The following is a 14882-nucleotide window of genomic DNA, read 5'->3' on the forward strand; positions in this document are numbered from 1 at the left end:
ATGTCACTCTAGATAACGCCTGTGAGAAAATCCTCTTTAAGATGTGATCAAGACATCTTTACACCTATTGAAACCTTTCACTGGTGCCAAACACTGAACATAAACTGGATTAACGACCATTAACAGACTCTCTCCCTGAGTAAAGCAGTCAGACTGATCCAGAGTGAGTGAGTGGAGATCGTTGGTACCTGTCGGAGCTGGAAGATGCCCCCAGTGCGGACGTCTTTGGCGGGCACCACCTCCACGGGGGTGAACTCCCCACCCTCGTTCAGCTCCAGCACCTGGACCCACAGCTCCAGCCTGCGCACCACCTCACTCCACCTGAGCACATACACACATATGACTACACACATATGACTTCACACAACCAATAGAAATGAGGTGTGTGTGTGTGTATCTGTATTTCCTGTGTGCATATGTATGTGTAAGAGAAATAGAGACAAGGACAGAGAGTTGTATGTGATTTTGCATTCCTTTTCGTAGGAAAGCAAATTTTGGCCTGGAGATGTGATGGTGTGAATGTGTCTAGTGTGAATGTGCTATATTAAAATACCCCTGCCTATGTGTGTGTATGTGTCTCTGTCTGTGTGTATCTGTGTATGTGTGTGTGAGCGTGCGCAACTCTCCCGCAGCGAGCATGTTTTGGCCTGGATGTGTGTATGTGTCTGTGTGTTTCTGTGTGTGTGTGTTTCTGTGTGCGTGTGTGTGTTTGTGTGTGCGTGCGTGTGTGTGCGCATGTGTTTGTGTGCACACTTCTCCCGCAGTGAGCATGTTTTGGCCTGGATGTGTCTGTGTGTCGCTGTGTGTGTCTCTCTGTGTGTGTGTGTGTGTGTGTGTGTCTCTGTGTGTCTGTGTGTGTGTGTGTGTGTGTGTGTGTGTGTGTGTGTGTGTGTGTGTGTGTGTCTGTCTGTGTGTGTGTCTGTATGTGTGTGTGTGTGCACCTCTCCCGCAGTGAGCGTGTTTTGGCCTGGATGACTCCCAGATCCCAGAGTGCCAGGTTCCTGCGGGGGTGGGCCAGCTTGTGGCCGTACACCTCGATGGCCACCGCCCCCTCAGACAGGAACTCCACAAAGTCCTCAGTTACTGCAACCTCAAGTTCCTGAGGACACCATACAAATATCATACACAGACACACACACACACACACACACACACAAATGTCACAAATGAACACACACACAGCTATACACATACACACACACACACACACAGCTATACACATACAGTGCCCTCCACAATTATTGGCACCCCTAGTGAATATGAGCAAAACAGGCTATAAAAAAATATGTCTTTGCTGTTTATCCTCTTGGTCTTTCACTCAAAATATTCACAAAAATCTTGCCTTTTCATTGAAGTAAAACTATTGAAAGAAAAAAAAACTGTTGACATTAAATAAATATTTTTCCCCAAAACATGTGTGCCACAATTATTGGCACCCCTTAATTTAATGTTTTGTGCAGCCTCCCTTTGCCAAGATAATAGCTCTGAGTCTTCTCCTATAATGTGTGATGAGGTTGGTGAACACATGGCACGGGATCTGAGACCATTCCTACATACAGTATCTCTCCAGATCCTTCAGATTCTTAGGTCAACGCTTGTATACTCGGCTTCTGCTCTTCCGACAGATTTTCTATGGGGTTTAGGTCGGGGGACTGTGATGGCCATGGCAAAACCTTTATTCCGTGGTCGGTGAACAATTTTTGTGTTGATTTTGAGGTGTGCTTCGGATCATTGTCCTGCTGGAAGGTCCAACCACGGCCCATTTTAAGCTTCCTAGAGGGGGCTGTTAGGTTTTCATTTAATATCTGCTGGTATTTGATGGAGTTCATGATACCATGTCTCCTAACAAGATGTCGAGGGCCTTTGGAAGCAAAACAGCCCCACAACATCAAAGATCCGCCACCATACTTCACATTGGGTATGGGGGTCTCTTCTGTATGGCTATCTTTCTGTCTACGCCAAACCCACCTTTGATGTTTGTTGCCAAAAAGCTTTATTTTGGTCTCATCTGACCATATAACTCGGTCCCATTGAAAGTCTGACTTACATTTGGCAAACTGTAGGCTCTTTAGTTTGTTGTTGATTGACAGCAGAGGCTTTTTTCTGGCAACCCTCCAAAACAATTTGTGGTGATGGAGGTGGCGTCTGATGGTAGTTCTGGAGACTTTCTGAACCCAAGACTCAATTTACCTCTGCAATTCTCCAGCTGTGATCCTTGGAGATTCTTTTGCCAGTCGAACCATCCTCCTCACGGTGCGTGGGGTCAATTTACAGATAGGTCCTCTTCCAGGCTGATTCTTAACATCTCCTGTCGCTTTAAACTACTTAATTATTTCCATGATAGTGGAAATGGGTATTTTCAACTCTTTAGAGATTTACTTGTGTCCATTTCTTGATTTGTGCAGCTCCACAACTTTCCGTCGCACATTGTCACTGTGTTCTTGGGTCTTTCCCATAGTGATGAATGACTAATGGAATTTGGCCTGTGTCACCTCATATTTGTTCGCCAGTGGAACAGGAAGTCATGGTTGACCTCTTAAGAGTTCCTTATCAAACAGGTGAACTTAAAAATGTAAAACATGACTGGAAATATACTTCAGTTAGATTTTAATTATAAGATTTTTCTAGGGGTGCCAATAATTGTGGCACACATGTTTTGGGGAAAAATATTTATTTAATGTCAACAGTTTTTTTTTCTTTCAATAATTTTGCTTCAATGAAAAGGTAAGATTTTTGTGAATATTTTGAGTGAAAGACCAAGAGGATAAACAGCAAAGACATATTTTTTTATAGCCTGTTTTGCTCATATTCACTAGGGGTGCCAATAATTGTGGAGGGCACTGTACACACAAAACACAACCCAATCACACACCATCACACACAGATACAAAGAACCACACACACACACACACACACACACACACACACACACATCACTTGCCATTACAGAGACTAGACACACAGACACAAACCACTTGTTACAGATAAATCCCCACCACACACTCATAGACAACACACACTGAACCCTGCAGCGTTGTTGCTCTGACCTTGCTGCTGTCGAACACCACCAAGCACTGGGGCTCCTTGCTGCTGGGGGTGTGCGGGGTGGAGGGATCCACCTCGGGGGGGATGAACACAGGGTCCTCCTGCTCCCAGAAGTGATACTGGCAGAAGACGAAGTTGGACAGGTGCTGAGGCAGTCCGGTGGCCTGCACAACCCTTATCTGAGAAAGGGGTATGAGAATCATGATGAAGTCAATGAAGTCAGCTACTGCTATAGTAATAGTCATAGTTAACTTTAACCATATTTGTGACAAAATACTACTAATTAAAATAATTATTGCAAGCAATGGAAAATTAGTCATGCAGTTAATGTAGCTGCAGAACCTACTACAATTAATGATGTTAAAATTAAAAAGACACTAACTGTACTTTAAGGACAATTTTGTGGTATGACCTGCCGACTCTAAAACAGCTTAATGTTTGTCTGTTTCAGAAGACGTGTTACTTACTCATACATTATTAATGAATTAAAAACCGCTTTGGAAAAATGTTGTTAGGCTCAGGTAAAGACGGTGTGTGGCAACAGAGGAGCTATCAAATATCCACAGCATCATGAGGATGTGTCCCGTCCCCTGACCCCCGTGAGCCCCGTTCATGTGTCTCACCGTGCAGACCAGCTGTCTCTCCTGCCCCTCCCCTGCGGTTCTTCTGTCGGGCTCCTCTGACCCCATCTCGCTCTCATCCAGATCCCCGCTCACGCGCTCCACCTCCACATGCAGACGCCCCGCCACCTGACACACACACACACAGACACACAGACACACACACACACACACACACACAGACAGACACACACACAGACACATTCACACACACAGACAGACAGACAAACCTTCAGTTTATCCTTGAGTTCAAGCTCTGTTCAAACTCTTTTCAAATTTAAACACTACAACTTTAGGTTATTTTTCTCCCTTGTTAGGAAGCAACTAAGATACAGACACACCGAAAGCTCTGATAAAACATAAAATCCTGTCAACATGACTACCTTCCAGACAAATCTGACCTTGTAAAACAGCACAGAGCCAGTACATCCTTTTAAAACAGGCTCATATCTGCCCTTGGACCCTTGTTTGTGCCAAGTAATATGGAAGCCCATTGCAAAACAATCTAATGGCAATGCCACAAAGCTAAACTATACTGTTAAGCCAAAGGTATGCAAAGTGAGACTGGTATTTTCTCCAGCACAACACCAATATTATGACAGACTGAAAATACTGCAAGATAAGTCCTGACTCTGCTGAATGCATGTCAATCAAAACAACCAACTAAGATACTGAACTGTGATGCATTTTTCCAATGACAGACTCATCTAATGTCTGCTAATGTTACAGACAGCTCTGGGCACGCTCTGAACCACCCCCAACAAGGTCACTACAACAGAGCAGCAAGGACGCGGCTGACAGTGGGCACGCACCTCCCCCTTCTGGTTGATGATGGGTACTGCGTACTGCAGCTTGACGTCAAAGAAGAGGCAGGAGAGGAAGACGTTGGCTACACCAATCAGGCTGTGGTTCTCCTGCTCGTCAAAGAATGGGTCAGCCCGCTTGAAGTAGCTACGCATCACCTGCGGGGAGAGGATATGTGTGCGTACGTGCGTGTGAATGTGACGTAAATTCAAAGGCGGACTGACCTGTACATACCATTAACAGTATATTAAGGTTAACTAGTAGTCAAAGGTGATATGATAACATTTATATACAGTCATATGCAAAAGTTTAGGCACCCCTCTGAGGCTGCATGATAATTTACTGTCTTCACCAAAAAAAGATCACAGTTGTGTAATATTCATTTTCTAGTTAACACTGAGTGCTGGGGTGTTTTCCAGACAAAGATATTTAGTGTAGCAGTATTTAGTTGTGTGAAATTAAATCAAATGTGAAAAATAGGCTGTGCAAAAATGTGGGCACCCTAATCATTTTGTTGATTTGAATACCTGTACCTACTAAATGCTGATTAACTGCAACACATAATTAGTCTGATTAACTCGTTAAGCCTTCAATTCCATAGAAAGGTGCATCCAATCATTAGAAAAGGTATTTAAGGTAGCCAATTGCAAGTTGTGCTTTTCTTTGATTCTCCTCTGAACAGTGGCAAAATGGGGGCATCAAAACAGCTATCGAATGATCTAAAAACAAAGATTGTCCAGCAGTATGGTTTAGGGGAAGGCTACAAAAAGTTATCTCGCAGGTTTCAGCTATCAGTATCCGCTGTGAGGAATGTTATTAAGAAATGGAAGGCAACAGGCACAGTTCTTGTTAAGGCCAGAAGTGGCAGGCCAAGAAAAATATCGGAGGTGAAGAATGGTCAGAATGGTCAAGGACAACCCTCAGACCACCTCCAAAGACCTGCAAGGTCATCTTGCTGCAGATGGTGTCACTGTGCATTGCTCGACCATTCAGCGCACATTGCACAGAGAACAGCTGTATGGGAGAGTGATGCGGAAGAAGCCTTTTCTGCACACACGCCACAAACAGGCTCGCTTGAGGTATGCAAAACTACATTTGAACAAGCCAGGCTCATTTTGGAACAAAGTGCTGTGGACTGATGAGACAAAGCTAGAGCTATTTGGTCACAACAAGAGGCGTTACGCATGGAGGCAAAAGAACACAGCATTCCTAGAAAAACACTTGCTGCCCACAGTAAAATTTGGTGGGGGGTCCATCATGCTGTGGGGCTGTGTGGCTAGTGCAGGTACTGGGAATCTAGTTAAAGTTGAGGGTCGCATGGATTCAACTCAGTACCAGCAAATTCTTGCCAATAATGTTCTAGAATCTGTAACAAAGCTGAAGTTACGGCGGAGTTGGGTGTTCCAGCAGGACAACGACCCGAAAAATCGCTCCAAATCCACTAAGGCATTTATGCAGAGGAACAACTACAATGTTCTGGAATGGCCATCCCAGTCGCCAGACTTGAATATAATTGAAAATCTATGGCAGGGGTTTTCAACTGGTTTTGTCCCAGGGACCACCATTCTGACCAGAAAGTAATCCGCGGCCCACTGATGTGCCAGTGATTCCCAAAATATTTTACAGTCCCGTACCCTTCTTTTTCATGTTTGTAACCACCGCCGCCACGCCCCCTCCCCCTGCACACATATTCTGCCTATAATACTTGTCAGTGTAATTTCTTTGCTGAATATGGGTCTACATCAGTATTTTGGGCAATGCGACTTGGCTATTCAGACATAAATATGTCGACGGGCCCAGGTATATTTATAATTAAAAAAAAGTCAATGGTGAACTGATCAACATAGGCTCATGTCGCGGACCCCCTGCAATGCCGTCGCGGACCACCAGGGGGCCACAGACCCCTGGTTGAAAACCCCTGATCTATGGGGTGACTTGAAGCGGGCTGTCCACGCTAGGCACCCATCAAACCTTACTGAACTGGAGATGTATTGTAAGGAAGAATGGTCCAAAATACCTTCATCCAGAATTCAGACAATCATCACAGGCTATAAGAAGCGTCTAGAGCCTGCTATTTTTGCAAAAGGAGGCTCTACTAAATATTTATGTGATTTTTCTGTTGGGGTGCCCAAATTTATGCACCTGTCTAATTCTCTTATGATGCATATGGTATATTTTCTGTTTATCAAATAAACATTATTTCACTGCTAAAATATCACTGTGTCCATGAAGTATTATATATATGACAAAGAAGTTCCTGATCCAAACGCCCAACAATTTATAGATGAAAGTAATGGAGATTATCAGGGGTGCCCAAACTTTTGCCTATGACTGTATCAGGCGTCCTTGGATACTAGGCTATGTGCAATGAATTCATTGAGAACATTGTACTTTTCAGAATAGATTTACCAATGGTTGGGCTTAGTAGCATGAAATAATGTGTCCTTACTTGTGTACAGCAATATTTCTTATACATGTAATAAACTATAATAAGGATAACATAAATATTCTAAATGATCCTTACAGTTTATTTGGGACCTCTTTTTGTCAGAGGTCCAAACAGGTGCATTCTAACATCTACAGACTGGCAGACATTTGAGCTAGTGTGTGTGTGTGTGTGTGTGTGTGTGTTTGTGTTTGTGCATGGACAGCCAATATAGACACTCCCTGTTGTAAGGTGTGTGTGTGTGTGAGAGAGTGTGTGTGTGTGTGTGTGTTTGTGTTTGTGCATGGACAGCCAATATAGACACTCCCTGTTGTAAGGTGTGTGTGTGTGAGTGAGTGAGTGAGTGAGTGTGTGTGTGTGTGTGTGTGTGTGTGTGTGTGTGTGTGTGTGTGTGTGTGTGTGTGTGTGAACTCACGGGGTCGTCCTCGTCGTAGTCCTTCCACTCCTGGTAGAGCTCCCTCATGTCCACAAGCCTGTTCTCCATCTTCTCCATGGCCCAGATCTGTTTGCCTTTGCCCTTCCTCCTCACCTGCACCGCAGGCTCACTCAACACCACGTCACGCTGAGACACACACACACACACACACACACACACACACACACACACACACACACACAGGAAATATGAGAGGAGAGGAGAGGGGAGGAGAGGAGAGGAGAGGAGAGGAGAGGGAGGGAGACACACACAGGAGAGCGAGGGAGTGAGACACACACAGGAGAGACAAGAGGAGAGAGAGTGAATGTGCTAGCATGTGTTTGTGACCTAGAGAAAGAGTGACTGGGTTTGAGTGACTGAGTTAATGTGTAATAACTGACTGATTGAAAGGATTGATAGATAGAGAGAGAGAGAGAGAGAGAGAAAGCGAGAGAGAGAGAGAGAGCGAGAGAAAGCGAGAGTGAGTGAGCATATGAATGTGAGAGTCATAAGGAGGGTGAACGAGTGAGTGTAAATACTACACCCCCCAAAGCATTTTTAAGTAAACAGTTTGGTGCAAACTAAGCTCTTGCAGATGCTATAAGTGTGGGTGACTATTAGCCTTGGGAGGAGGTCAAAGGCATTGTGGTCAACACACACACACACACCTTCTTGTTTGCGTTGAGGTTAGCTGCAGGGATCTGTAGGGTGACCCTGTACTCTGTTCTCTTGTTGAGCTCCTCAGCAATGAAGCTGGCCTCCTGAACCAGCAGGTTTGCCCGAACAATCTGCTCTCTCAGCTTCCTCAAGCTGCGCGTCATCACCGCCTCTCTGCAGGAGGGGGGAGGGAGTTTGAGAAAGAGACAGAAAGAGAGAGAGAGAGAGAGAGAGAGAGAGAGGGGCATGAGACATGAGTACGAGATTTAAATACTGTCACAACAGAATTAGAGGCAGTCCAAATGCTTTTAGAAAGGGAGTTGAAACTGGTATCTGCAAACCCTGGACACAGTATACACTCCTGGACAAATGCATGATTTTGACAAATCTGTGGTTTTATAGGAGTTAATGGAGCTCAACTGGTTTCTAGCACATTGTTTGGGATCAACATTTCAGCTCAATGAATACAGGGTAAGTGTAAACCCTCAGGACAGTTTTATATGTCATCTCTAGAAAGGAAAAAGGGGTCAGGACTACAAAGCGTCCCAGATAAGCAGACACAGCCCCTCCCATCCTCCTCACCTCTCCTCGCTCCACTGCCTGAGACGGCTCTGGGCTCCAGAAGACAGCACAGACACAGACGCAGACGGCCCACCCAGGCTGAGGCGCTCGGTGCTGCGGTGGTGTGGTGGCTGCGTCTGCTGCGTCTGCTGCGTCTGCTGCTTCTCCGGGGTCAGGCGTCTGCGCAGCTGCTGCAGCTCCTGCTCGTACATCTGCCGCTGGCGCTCCAGGGCCGAGCGCTTCTCCTCCTCGTGACGGCGTTCCAGAGTCTGCAGAACTGCCTGCATGGGGTCTGAGAAAGAGAGAGAGAGAGAGAGAGATAAGAAAGAAGGATGGGATAGAAGGGGAGATAGAGAAAGAAAGTGTATGCAACAGCAAGAAAGAAAGAAAGAGAATGACTTTTGGACTTATGTTCTAAATGTAATCACACTATGACAAAAGAACGCAATCTAGCCAATCTAGAACCCCTCAAGGATTCATCAGCTTCAGGATTTATCAATTGAGAGATTCCACTTTCATCCCAGATTTGAAAGCCACTCCTGACAGACCTTTCCTCATCCCCCCTCTCCCCCTTTACCGTTGTTGCCCAGGGCCTTCATCATGACCTCAGTCTGGGCGTACTCGTAGTTGAAGCTGGTGTCACTGGAGCCCTGGCTCACAGTGTCCACGTCCACCTCCAGCTGCTCCGTGCTCAGTCCAGCATTCATCGTCCCACCCTCCTCTTCCTCAGTGCTGCGAGACAGCAGCTTGGGCATGTTGATCCTGAGCGAGGGAAGAAGGAGGGAGGGAAGAAGAGAGGAGCGAATAGAATCTCTTATCCATCTATAATCTGCATTTCTTTGTTTTCTCCTTCACTCTCTCCCCCTTTTGTTTTTTTCTACTCTCTGTTTTCAGTGTGAGAGGGTGTGTGTCTCACACACACACACATACACTTACACACAAACGCCAATGAGCACACAGACACAAAAAACAACAAGAGAGATGATCTATGGAAGATGAGTACGGACCTGAAAAAGTGGTTATTGCCCCAGAGGATGCGGTCTCCATGGTGAAGCTGGATCGGGGTAGTGATGGGAGTTCCATTCACACAGGTGCTGTTCAAAAATACAAGAGAGGCTAAAACACTATATCATAACTATCCCCACACACAAATATCAAGCCTGATAATACTGGTCTGAACAGCAACAATCACACAGTACATTATCAACTGATCTCAATTTATCAGTCAGAGGGCGTATCTAAGTTTTAGTGTCCAGTCAGTATGTGTCACTTTAGGACTGTAATGGTTCCTTTAGCATCTGAGTCATCAAACTGTACACCAATCAAGCACAGGTTGGAGCTCTTACTCCATATGTGATTCATAAAATTCATGTTGTATGTATGTACAATCTATGTGGGAATATAAATATGGTGTGTGCGGTGTGCTGTGTGTGTAGGTTTGTCCTGTCCTGTGTGTGTGTGTGTGTGTGTGTGTGTGTGTGTGTGTGTGCATGTGTTGATGTGTTGTGTGTATGTACACTCTATGGGGCCTTTACCGTGCAGTTTTGTGTGGGGTGAGGACCACACCAGAGTCGCTGGTGATGTTGATGACGCAGTGTTCCGCCTGAATGGCCATCCCACACAGCTGGATGTCCTGGGAGTCAGCTGAGCCTACACGAGTGTGGTCCTACACACACACACACACACACACACACACACACACACACACACACACACACACACACACACACACACACACACACACACACACACATCATCTGACTACTACAGATACACATCTACATCTTTCTTTTGAAGGGTGCTGGGTAATGGAATATATCTATTTAGCAAGGTGTGATGGGAAATGGAGTTTATCCTGTATTCTTAATAATGTACTTTATTGTGCAGTACCTTCAGGTAGTAGACCAGCAACTCGTTGAGGGCAGGGTCAGCATTCAGATTGACCAGGAAGCATTTGTCCTCCATTACTCTGATGCCAGAAGACTGTAGAGAGATGCCCAAACTCTCCAACTGCTTCTGCCGCTCCTGCACACACATGAACACACACCTTTTTATTCACACTGCATATGTAAGTGACTTTGTGTGTGTGCACGTGTGTGTGTGTGTGTGCGTGTGTGCACGTGTGTGTGTATGTGTGTGTGAACAGAGAACATGAGTTCTGTGAGAACAGAGAAAGTGAGTTCTGGGTGTGTGTTAGTGTGTGGGTGTGTGTTAGTGTGTGTTGTGTGTGGATACCTGTGCTATTGCTTCGGTCTTCCTGAGTTTGTCCGCCCAGGTGACCGTCATCTCCTGAATCAGCTTCTCAGATTCCTCCAGCCTGTCCTTCAGCTCTGGAGCCTTCATAGACTACACACACACACACACACACACACACACACACACACACACACACACACACACACACACACACACACACACACACACACACACACACACACACACACACACACACACACACACACACACACAAAATGTATCACCATAAGTAGCAGTTGACCCGATGTCAAACAGATTTAAAGCCATAAGGATCCTCATAAATAAATGACAGCCCTTAAAAACTCATCCCATATGTAGGAGATGTACTAAATCAGCACACAAAGTTTTGTTGTTTCTCCACTGAAATTAATGTGTGTGTACCTCAGCCTCTGTCAGCTGGTCTCGGAGCTTCTCCACCTCCTCTCTCAGCTCTCTGATGATGCGAGCGTTGGGGTCCTCGTTCACCACGGCATGATTGACGATGCTCTTGGCGCGGTCGGCGTAGCGGAGGGTCGACAGCGTCTCCTCGTAGTTGTCAGCTGCGGGGCTCACCGTGGCAACCATCGCCGTGCGACTGTTGCCACCCAGGCTGTCCTGTCAGATGGAAAACACAAGCAAAAATAATCAGAAGCTAGCTGACAAAGAGTCCATGACAGTTCAACTTAGGATCCTTAGTCATGTGATCCTTAGGGACTGAAACTGCTGTAAAGAAGATATGCCAGAGGTTTACACATTTGACTCAAATTAGAGGGGTTCTAGCACAACCGTCTACCTTTTCAAACAGTCTCAACTGTCAACTATCTGGTTAACTGTACCTGAAAGCTGATCAGAGTGACAAAGATAACCATCAAATTACACTCAGAAGCTTTGAATCTTGCAGGATCCAAACTGATGCACGTCAGAGTACCACAGACTTCAATAAAAAGCCCTTGTCAGAGAGATCTAGAACCATTTCAGGGTTCCACCGAAAGAAGTAATTTTTTTCCCTGGGAGCGTACCTTAAGGAGCCAAGTGAGCACTGAGTCCCTGTAGGGAACGAACTTGCTCTTGTTCTTCCCAGCCCCCTGGTCAGCCAGCGCTGAGATCACCAGGCCCAGTGTGGTCAGAGACCTGGAGACAAACAGCACATTTAACGGGCATTACACCAGATCTGTCAAGAGTTGAGAAATACAGGGGCCACAAAGGCAACAGAGAGAGCAAAGGAAACAGTCAAGGACAGTGAAAGCGATCTGGATGTAGGTACATGAGAGGTTTAAGACCTGTTATTGAGAGACAGAGAAAGAAAGAGTGTGCATGTGTGTGTAAGCACGTTTGTTCAGCTCAGGGAACTTTGTGTGTGTGTGGGTGTGTGGGTGTGGTGTGTGTGTGTGTGTGTGTGTGTGTGCGTGTGTGTGTGTGTGCACTCACTTGTTGATGTTGCTGCCCTCTTTGAGTCTCTCTCCGGCGGCTCCTGTTTTAGCCGCCCGCTCACTTCCAGCCAGATCCACGAGACTCAGCTTACTGACCTTCTCCCCACTTGTCTGAGTGAAACACACAAGAGTGAAACACACAAGTTAATATCACTCATTTCATTAACACCACACACAGAGTAAACAGGCTATTGTTACATGCTGAATGGATATATCTTCTGCAGCCTATATGCAGGTCTAACAGTCGTATGTATGTATGTGTGTGTGCAGATGAGTGTGTAAGTGTGTAGGTGAGTGTGTATGTGTGTATTTGTGTATGTGTGTGTGTGTGGGGGGGGGGGGTATATGAGTGAGAAAAAACTTTTACCCCAGACTGCATGTCCTTGAGTGTGTGTGTGAGGATGATGTTGAAGACGCCGTGGGAGCGGCTGCTCTCCTCGTTCATGTTTGTGGCGGCTACTGTACGAGACTTGTTGCCCTCGGACATCAGAGACTCAATGTCCTGCACAGGAAAGAAGCTTCATTGACACCATTATGTGGCAAAGGGTTTGTAGCTGGTAAGTGGGTTTGGAAAAGGCCTTTGTCATTTATGGCATGAAAATAGACAACATGGTCACCCATAGGTGCTAATAATGAAGATTGGCCTGCAGTACCTTGTAGTTGGCAACGGCGAGGCGAGAGAGGCCATCCACGTAAGGCCCCAGCACGTTGTGCTCCCTCACTCTCAGTGCCTGGCGACTCCTGGGGGGGGAATAACACAGTTCCCATTGTGTAAGGGGAACAGTAAATGCCATGTTTACACGTCTCCACCAGTTCAACCAAGGCAGAGCTGCATTAGGCAGATGGGTCCCGTGATCAAGTTATTTCCAGTAGCGGGGAGTTTTTTCCTCTTCACTGTCACTTCTGGGCTTGCTTGAGGGGGTTCAGGCCTCAGGTTCAGTAAAGAGCCGTAAGACAATGCTCATTGTCGATGGTGGAATATAAATAAAAATTGTATATTCACCTAATTGAAACTGAGAATACTGTGTCCTTTCTTACTGTATCATTGTAGAGTTGCTAAATCATTGTCGGAGGAGGGTAAGGCCTAGAGTGGACCTCCTCCAAGCCCTGTTAAGCCTGCCAACATTCTTTTCTTTCATCATCTACAAGGCAGCCTGGTCTTCAAGGGAGTACAGCACACTAGAGTGGCATACCCACCTCCTAGTTTCCTGTTATATCTCTAAGTGCCATATTAAGAAGCAAATTCTTTGAAGTTAGAACAGGGAGCAAGCCTATCAATCTTATCGCAGTGAAGAAAGGAGTCCATCATGTACTTAGAAGTGTCTTCGCAATTTAGCTGCCAAAGCTCCTGCTTATTTTTCTATGTTACATGATCCACTCATTTGTAACACACTTTGAATTACCGATGTGTATGATCTGCTATGTAAATACACTTGCCTTGCCTTCCTGTGAGGAGTACACAGGAACACAATAATTTCCTCTCAGTAGACCCTATAAACTCAAAAGGCCCCCATATACAGTTACTTAAAAGCTTCATTTGTAAGCTCTTTCACACCACCTCCTGATGTCATGTGTATGTTACAGTGTAGTTTCTATTGAGTGGACAAGTTGTGTAGGGGAGGGCAAGCAATATTTATAGGATCTAACAATAGAAACTGTACACTGACATGAGAGATGTTGACAGTGCTCTGTGACAGTAAGTGTGACTCAAACAAGAAACAAAGGGAGCACACTGAGGACTGATGCAGTCACACAGTTACTATTAGAGTGCTGTGTTGTGTTGTAGAGGATGGATACCCGACCCGAGCCCTGTCGGAACCCGACAAGTCGGGCCGGGTTCGGACAAATATTTAGAAATTATAATCGGGCTCGGCATTGAACATTCCATATTTAAAATATCTTAATAAATAGTGAAGTCAACGTGTCTGCCTCACATAATGCAGAAGTTCGTTTTTGAGAATAAAATAAATCACATTAGGATAACAGCCTTCTTCCCGTGGCGGGAATTTGTTTATGTCCTAGCTGTGACAACGCGATTACAGGTGGCAAAATGGCATCATGGTCATCTGGAGAGTTTAAAACGATACTAAACGAAGGGAAATCTACTGTATGGAGATATTTCTGCTTAGTATTCGATGCGGATTCTAATTAGGCTGTTGGATATGTCCAATGTAAGAAGTATGAAATATGATTGATGCCATCCTCTTTCTCCACAACAACATGAATTAAACCTCGATGGTTGGACTATGTAGATAGTTTTATAACGAACGTTGGAGTGCAAGAAAAAAAAAGATCTTCAATGGTAAGACTTGTCTGTTGTGCCTCCTTTGGTGTATAACGTGAGTTTTATTCAGGCATAGCGTGTGTAATGTGTAGGCTATTTCATTCCGTTTGTTAACCTTTCCTGCTGTCTGTCTCTGACCGTAGGCTAGTTGGAGATTGCAGGGGAGACTCAATGTTCAATGCTTAGTTCAATTCTCCAGGGTCCGAAGTATTACATGTTCTTAACTTCGGGGTTAATTCCCGTTCCTTTCCGTCTGTTGCTGGTTAGTAAATAAATGCCCACTGTATTCTTTCTGAGGATGTATTCTTCACACACTGGTTAACATTGTTACAGCACATACGGTTTTTAGCTTCTGTCGCTAGCTACATCCAAACTATTCATAAGC

The 14882-nt window shown here is 45.3% G+C and overlaps 1 protein-coding gene across 5 annotated transcripts in view; it reads right to left on the minus strand.

Moving 5' to 3' along the window:
- Window positions 1-14882, minus strand: part of LOC105907324 (kinesin-like protein KIF13B) — a 34477-nt gene that overhangs the window by 13165 nt on the left and 6430 nt on the right. For all 5 annotated transcript variants that reach the window (XM_031581410.2, XM_042709865.1, XM_031581411.2 and 2 more), the window contains exons 8-25: window positions 12867-12954; window positions 12581-12715; window positions 12212-12324; window positions 11803-11914; window positions 11186-11398; window positions 10784-10894; window positions 10439-10573; window positions 10084-10214; window positions 9556-9642; window positions 9126-9310; window positions 8570-8840; window positions 7999-8161; window positions 7331-7477; window positions 4478-4627; window positions 3669-3794; window positions 3048-3224; window positions 942-1099; window positions 189-321 (exon numbers count right to left, since the gene is read on the minus strand). In XM_031581410.2, the coding sequence (XP_031437270.1) occupies window positions 189-321; window positions 942-1099; window positions 3048-3224; window positions 3669-3794; window positions 4478-4627; window positions 7331-7477; window positions 7999-8161; window positions 8570-8840; window positions 9126-9310; window positions 9556-9642; window positions 10084-10214; window positions 10439-10573; window positions 10784-10894; window positions 11186-11398; window positions 11803-11914; window positions 12212-12324; window positions 12581-12715; window positions 12867-12954 (2635 nt within the window). The remainder of the gene's footprint in view (window positions 1-188; window positions 322-941; window positions 1100-3047; window positions 3225-3668; window positions 3795-4477; window positions 4628-7330; window positions 7478-7998; window positions 8162-8569; window positions 8841-9125; window positions 9311-9555; window positions 9643-10083; window positions 10215-10438; window positions 10574-10783; window positions 10895-11185; window positions 11399-11802; window positions 11915-12211; window positions 12325-12580; window positions 12716-12866; window positions 12955-14882) is intronic.

The sequence above is a fragment of the Clupea harengus genome, chromosome 15, assembly GCF_900700415.2.
Source record: "Clupea harengus chromosome 15, Ch_v2.0.2, whole genome shotgun sequence".
Lineage (NCBI taxonomy): Eukaryota > Metazoa > Chordata > Actinopteri > Clupeiformes > Clupeidae > Clupea > Clupea harengus.